Genomic DNA, 7,905 nt, shown 5'->3' with positions numbered 1-7,905 from the left:
GTGGCGCTTGGAGCAGTCGTAGTTGACGCCAAGGCACTGACGAGGACGTCTCCATCAATAATGGCAACATTGCAATCTCAGCATGTGGACACGAATAGGGTGATTCACGTCCGCAGGGTCCAATTTATAACGTCTAGACAAGAAATAGCGGACATAGCGTACACAACGTGCAGGTTTGACCTCTTCTCGATGGAAATATAAATCTCGTGTCTGGGAGTTCTTTCAGTGTAAAGGTAGCATTCCTCCATCAGAACTCCATAGGGATTCCAGATACACAGGTTCATAGACGCCTATGCTGGCTGTATGAGGCGATCTAATTTATCCGGTGGTCATCGGCGGTGTCTTGGTTGATTACGTATAATTGTAACTTGGCCGCGTGGATACTTGTTCTCAAGAAGCCTGAAGATTCGGGTCTTCAGTAACCCATGCTTGTCGTACGAGGCGACTAACGGGATCGGGTGGTCGGGCTCGCTGACTTGGTTGACACATGTCATCGTATCCCAGTTGCAGAGATCTATGCTCATGCTGTTGGTCACTGGATTGCCTGGCCCAGACTCGATTAGTTAAAGCTGTAACATTGCTGAGCGTGGCGTTAAACAACAACACAACAACAATGTTGGATTGTCTGGTCGGATGAACACGTCACCATCATAAAGCTGGAATTATATTGAGTCTGACGTTTAACAACATACGAACAATCAGTTAAACATATCTTGGTGTTATAACATAACGGTAAGCAAGGGTGTTTTTAATAACTGTTAGTTTTATGAGGTTTCAAATTGAATATCCCTCATGTCAAATCAAGATATCGTTATGCAATAACTAACCACTGTTTGAAACCTTTTCTTGTGACAACCAACTGAACTGTCACAGTGGTGATTTTCACCCCAGGGCCCCGTTTCACAAAGCTATCGTAGAGCTACGACTGTCGTATCTCCTGTACTGTAACATAGACTTACGACAGTCGTAACGATACGATAGCATTCTTAAACGGGCCCAGGGCCCAATTCACAAAACACACCTAGCACTAAGCTTATCGATATCGAACAATTTACCGTAGGCACAACAACCCTAACTGAAGTTAACCTTTTTAAGTTACGATCGGTACGAAACGATGACCTGTTGGATCGTAAATAGGAAAATTTATTAATTCTCTCTGCGTTATAGTAGTGTTATATTTTTTATCTTCGGATTTTAATGACATATATTCTCCTTGCCATACATAAAGTGCTTATCAACTCTGATCTCGTAAAAAAATATTGTCATTATTGCACCTCGGATGCATGGTACAAATCAATTCAACACATATTTAAAGTGACAAGCCAAAATGGCCACATTTCCAGAAAAGTGAACATCAACTTGTTTTAACAAATAAACAACATTTTTCGTAGCAAGGTTACACCCATTTCATGTTTTCGACTACGTTCTCGTAATTTTTTCATCGGGCAATTCAATAATATTTCACCGGGAAAATATTAATTCATTCTGACTCGAGGAAGCATGGTACTTCGGAACACGAACAATCCTTCAATGGACTGTTCGGGTATTATTTTTTGGCTGTCGAGAGATTTAATAATTTATAGGTCTTCGTGATTTAAAACAAATGTAAACTGTTTGTAAAGAACTTTTGAAGCCTTAAAGAATATCCCCCCTTACATGTGTTATACATAAAATGGGGTCCAAGATGCTTCCGCCTACACAGCCGCCATATAGCTGGAATATTGCCGACTGCGGCGTTAAATAACAAACCAATCCGCCTACTCAATCAAAATTAAAATTAGAATATATATAATCAAACACATCAAAAGACTTGAATTGACTTTGGGCTGACTTTTTCCCCATCATATGAGTACAACGACAATGGTTCAGAATCGAGATGTATTTTATTCCTTAATCTTGAATGTTTCAAATGAACAAATGAGAAATTTCACAGATCTAGCGAGTTCTATCAGTAAACAAACATCATCATGACTAATTATTTCTCTTTCGCTTCCTTGTCTTCGGGTGAGATTTCGGTGACAGTGCTGATGGCCAAGCTAAACTGAGCGCCATAGTAGAGAATCATAACCAAACACTCAAGGGATCCTCCGCCAAGAGAATATGTATCGATAACAATGAGAGTATCTGAAAAGACGAACATAGCCGCGCCTAGTACTCCCCATAAAGCAGAAACAGATCTTTCCTTCTCGTAGCGACATGACGCCATTGCTCCAACAGCCATAAGCAGAGCAAAATAAGCAACAAGAGATAATTTCGTGAAATTTGAGTCAATTGATTCGTGGTAGCCTAGGAACATTACAACGAGGAGGTTCACAAAGAGGTACACGGACTTCCGGTTGTCCGGGTCTTGTTTCCCGCTCAGTCCAACGATGTACATGAAATGCGCTATGGAGAAGACGAAAACTCCGAGAGGAAGAAGTGACGAGCGGAACAGCATGAACACGTCGCCCAAACTCGACACTAAGAGACCAATGAGCACTGAAGGTATGTAGTGATCGTCTGTTCCGTTTGGGTGTAGGTGTTTCTTGTACACGAAGCCAGCCAGACACAAAACCGGAAGTGCTTTGAAGAAGGCGGTCACGATGGATTCCTCAGGTACATTAAACAGCGGTTGAAAAACGACGAAGAAAATGGACGCTGAGATATAGAAGGGGACAAGCAGTAGGTCCGAGGTCCGCGCGAACATTTCCCTGCAAATACAAAAATATATAGAGATAAATATTGGTATAAAGTGAGTGGTTCTGTAATGTTAAGGCCTTTTTACACATATAGTCAACTGAAAAGGTAACTATTTTATCCGTCCATGTTTTGCACTTGGTGTTGTGCAGTGAGGCTGTGCGTTAACACTATTCCAGCATGCTTTAAGCATTATTCCAGCAATATCACGGCGGCGGACACCAGAAATGGGCTTCACACATTGTACCCATGTGGTGAATCGAACCCGGTCTTCGGCGTAACGAGCGAACGCTTTAACCAATGCTACCTCATCGCCCGTAGGATCGAAGAAGTAGTCAGTCTGATATGAAGTGGACGTACTCTTGTAAAAAGTCGTCGATGTACACGTCAGTTACGTAATTGTGCTACACGATGAAGCAAGAATATTTCTGGCCAATGACACCATAAAGAAACTTCAGTATCAACTACATCACCACCACATGATCGTTCTTTGTTTGTGTCATAGTAGCAGCCATCAAACATGGGTGTACGTATACTTTTTTGCATCAACAGCCATCATCTGATGTCAGATGATTTTAGAGCATGTGGCTATTAAAGAAATTATTGTAGTTAAGATGGAATATGTGGATTTAGAATTAATTTACCTAGTCTAGTATCAGTTAAAAGTGTTTCTTCATATATATATATATATATATATATATATATATATATATACTGAGAGAAAAGGAAGTGATCACAGGAAAATCAAACGTTCTTTATTTTTTTCCAGTTTTCATTACCACAGCGCTATTCAAAGCTGGTGATGAAAACTCGAAAATATTAAAGGAACACTTGAAATTTCCTGTGATCCCTCTATTTGTTTCTCTCTATATATATATATATATATATATATATATATATATATATATATATATATATATATATATATATAAGAAACACTTTAACTGATACTAGACTAGGTAAATACCATCCGAATACACATTTCCGTCTTGCTTGCAGTAATTTCTTGTAGCCACATGCTCTAAAATCTCATCTGACATCCAGATGAACTGTTGTGCAAAAGAAAGTATACATCAAGCATGTGACTATATATATATGAAATATAGTTGTGACTATTGTTTCTACGTAACTAATCGGAATATACGTCAAAGTTCGCTATTGATAGTGTATGAGCACACGTATCCCTGCCGTCTCAGACACAAACATTTACCTTTCCAGGTTTCCAGATGTGGGAGCATTAGTGCCCCCGGCATCTCCTACTTTGCTGTGCAGATCAGGGTGTGAGCCTTGCATCTGTTCGGCTCAGTTATGTTTTATGTCCCACATCAAGCTGGGAAGCCGTGATGTAGCAGAAATATTTAGAGTTAAACCAACTCCCTCACTTACTCACACGCTCAAAAACAAAAACATCAGTATCGTTATACACATGCCAGAAACGGCGGTGGGGTGGCCTAGTGGTTAGAGTGTTCGATGCCCCACCTCGGTACAATGTGTGAAGCCCATTTCTGGTGTCCCCCGCCGTGATATAGCTGGAATATTGTTAAAAGCGGCGTAAAACTGAACTCACTCACTCACTCATGCCAGAAACCTATGGTCGCGGGTTTGAATCCTGTTATGGTCTTATTTCCTCCCCAGACAAACTGACAATCCGTGCATGATATTAATGTAATACTGTCAAAGCATTAAGGACAACTAACTGTCTCAAACATATGTATCATCACCGTAATATACATGTAAAAGGTTGCCTGCAAAGTTTGCATTTTTACGTTGAAGACACGTTGCAAGTTCACCCGATGAGATAAAAAAATATGTGACAGGAAAAGACAAATTATTATCCTGCATGCAGACAATGCCAGTAAACCTAAATATGCTGTCAAAGATATACGTTAAGTAATTGAAGTCATATAAAGAGTTCACGAACTTATTACACATATGTCATGACCGTGTCATCCCTCTGGGCGACTATGTACCACGCTGATGACCTGTTCAGACACTATGGAGAAACATCAATCAGGGTCCTGTCTTATGTTTCCGTTTAAGGATGTGACCCAACGCTTTGTCTTAATGGCGGGGTGAAATGTGGTCTAATGTCGTGTCCAAGACTCCTCGCAAACCAGTCCTTGTTCCATCCCCTTTATGCTCAGCACCAGCCAGGATAACAACAAGTATCATCATTAAATGTCGCTCGCTATGGCGCAGGCGGGGTTCGAACCATCAACAGGCAGACCAGGAGAGGGTCTGTCGTCAATGTTTATATAAAGTAAAAAACACATTAATGGTCTGTTCTACTTTCTAAACTATAATTGCTGAGTTGCGTCTGTCGATTACGATGTTAAGCGGTAGCGTTTGTCGTGTACTAAGTGGTTATTATGCAATAGATGAGCAGAGCCAGCCTGTTTGGTGGTATGCCTAGTCTGTCTCACAGTCCCTGAACCACATTATTTTCCCTACTGCCAAGCCTCTCTGCAGTACTAAAGCTCTAAATAAAGCAAGTCTAGATTTCCTCAGGTTCACTCCCTCGGGCTCCTTTTCAATATAAATGGGCTTGTTTGTTACTATCAAAATTATATATATTCAGAGACTAAGCCTTAGTCTATGGTATGCCCTGCAGCTGGATGTATACAGCTTTACAGCTGTAGGGGGTAGTCTGTCGTACAGACCCTGAAGTAAATATATCCAAGAAAGCCCACGCAAGTCTAGAAAATGTGGCAAGTCTTAATTTCCTCAGCTTCTGAAAATGAAGAGAGTCTCAGGGCTCCTTTTCATTATATTTTGTTTTTTTACTATGAACTTTTTTCCGTAAAATATGTTCATTTCAGAGACTAGTTGTTAGTCTACTGTAGGGGCGTTGAAGTGGCTTAATGCATGTACTCTGTGTGCGCTGATTTACATTTAACTACAGGCAACAAAGAAGCATAACACGCCCCGCGGCCGAGATTACCCGTTCGACCTACAGTTTGTTCCGTTGTTAGATAATTCCATGAACAATGTATTGAATCCCAAATGCATTTTAACTTTACTCAACGGGACTTCGTTAATACATATGCACCAACTAACGCATACGACCCAGCAGCGTTAATTGTGTCGTGTGGACCTACGTAAATACTTTTAGTTGAAAGTTGTCGATCATTTGGTTCGATATTGTTGTGTTTGTTTACTGGTTGTTGATGATATCGGGGTTTGATCGCAGTGATTATACCACCTATACACTTAAAGTGTATAATCTCATGCATGCGGCATGGGTATCTTTGTGATATCTTTGCTTTAGACACTTGTTGCAATGGCCTGCTTGTGGACTCTTTTTGACAAGCGTCATTTAAAAAACGTACTGCAATGTTTGCATACTTTTTAGTGTTACCTAGCCACGCCCCTGCATATGGTTGCCAAAACAGCCAACTAAGATGAAGATCGGTTGGTCTGATCTCCGACCTGAGGTCATCGTGACCCGCTGACGTGGATCGTTGCTCGTGCTTTCGATCACAGGTTTTCTTGAGCATTTAATGGCCGCCGTTATTTAAGTGAAGTATCGGTAAGTGCGGCGTAAAACAGCATTCACTGCCTTTGATGAAGCACATTTCTGGTGTCCCCCCGCCTTGATATTGCTGGAATATTGCTAGAAGCGGCGTAAAACCAAACTCACTCACTTACTTTAACGGACGTGTCATTCACGGATTAGTTTCTTTATAATGAACAGCAGGTGGCAATTCGTCCAGGGATTGTGATCAATGTAGGTCACACGTGCGACTATTTGTTACAATGGCGATATAAAACTCAAACTGTTGAAAATCTACATGAGTGAAGATCCGGGAGGCCATATACTCAAGACCGCCTCCGTGGTGTAGTGGTTAGAGCGTCCGCCCGGAGTGCGGAAGGTCGCGGGTTCGATCCCCGACCGTGTCATACCAAAAGACGTTAAAATATGGTACTTGTTGGTCCCTGCCTGGCGCTCGGCATTAATGGGTACAACAAGGACTGGTCGGCTCGGAGTCAGTATAATGTGTCTGAGTGGGGTATTCATGCTTCACTGCGGCATGGTATCTCAGTGGGCTAGCACTATAAAACCAACCTCAGTCTGAGCTAGTACAAGCAGCCGCACATACACATACACACGCATGCAAGCGAAATATTCTCAAGCACGACGTTAAACCCAATTCCACCACCACCACCATATACTCAAAAATATGCACTACAAGCTGACAATAAAACAGCCACGTGGTAATACTATACACACGCTATTACGTGGGCAGTGGGAACGAACAGCTGTAACATCCCACAGCACATCTGTCAGCCCTGATTTTCTAACCAATTTCATAGTAAACCCTCCTGTTATGAACAATGAGCACTACGAATGTCCACCAAGCACAATATTAAGTTAAACACACGGGACAAGAAAAACAACACTTACTTTTGGGAGAACATGTTTCCAGCGTTGTGGCGACCGACTCTTTCCCCAGCTCGTTTGGATCTATTTTTAGCGTCGTACGCACGTCACGGCGACCCGTCAATGACCCGGTGTTTGGAGATAAATATCTACCTTATGACGATAAGTGCCCTCTGGTCGTCTTGGGTAACGGTAGATGACTAGCTTTGATTTGCTGACCCCGACTTTGGCTGTGAATGCCTGGGTCATTTATATACGAATGTAAAGGTCATGTTTAGAGGCACAAATTATTTCCTTATTCGGTTTCAGAACATCCTATTTTCTGTAGAAACTTAAATTACAGACAGGTTTTCATGGTAAACATGAGTTAGCAATTATCGACAACATATCCTTGATTCAATCTGCTTTAAAATAAAACACTGCTGAAAACGGGGGGAAAGCAAACCCCACACATTCTTCAGATGAAGCACGGAGTGCCGTAATGCTGTACAGATTTGCGTCCCTTACTAGTGTTCATATCCGCTGAGCTTGGGTTCGCATCCCAAATTCATCCTGGTTCTAGGGGCGGTGAGGTAGCCTAGTGGTTAAAGTGTTCGCTTGTCACGCCGAAGACCCGGATTCGATTCCCCACATGGGTACAGTGTGTGAAGCCCATTTCTGGTGTCCCCCGCCGGGTTATTGCTGGAATATTGCTAAAAGCGGCGTAAAACTCACTCACTCAATCATCCTGGTTCTAATCCTTGGTGTGTGAGCATCATACCAGTGGTTAGGATCTAAGACCTGCATCACTTTTGGCTTCCCGTCCATCTCAATCCGAGGAACTGTAATATTAACGGAATACACAAAGC

At 41.9% G+C, this 7,905-nt stretch overlaps 1 protein-coding gene across 1 annotated transcript; it reads right to left on the bottom strand.

Annotated features, from left to right (window-relative positions):
- Positions 1 to 1,864: 1,864 nt before the first annotated feature.
- Positions 1,865 to 7,287, bottom strand: LOC124285976 (lysoplasmalogenase-like protein TMEM86A). The gene is made up of 2 exons (XM_046722283.1): positions 7,082 to 7,287; positions 1,865 to 2,690 (listed from the first exon to the last, which is right to left on the bottom strand). The coding sequence occupies exons 1-2, from the start codon at positions 7,093 to 7,095 to the stop codon at positions 1,976 to 1,978; spliced, it is 729 nt and encodes a 242-aa protein (XP_046578239.1). The 5' UTR covers positions 7,096 to 7,287; the 3' UTR covers positions 1,865 to 1,975.
- Between the last annotated feature and the right edge of the window lie 618 nt (positions 7,288 to 7,905).

This window comes from Haliotis rubra, unplaced genomic scaffold (assembly GCF_003918875.1).
Source record: "Haliotis rubra isolate DU_JTF1 unplaced genomic scaffold, ASM391887v1 Scf371, whole genome shotgun sequence".
Classification (NCBI taxonomy): domain Eukaryota; kingdom Metazoa; phylum Mollusca; class Gastropoda; order Lepetellida; family Haliotidae; genus Haliotis; species Haliotis rubra.
The sequence above is the reverse complement of the archived record's forward strand: the minus strand, read 5'-3'. Positions and strand labels throughout refer to the sequence as shown.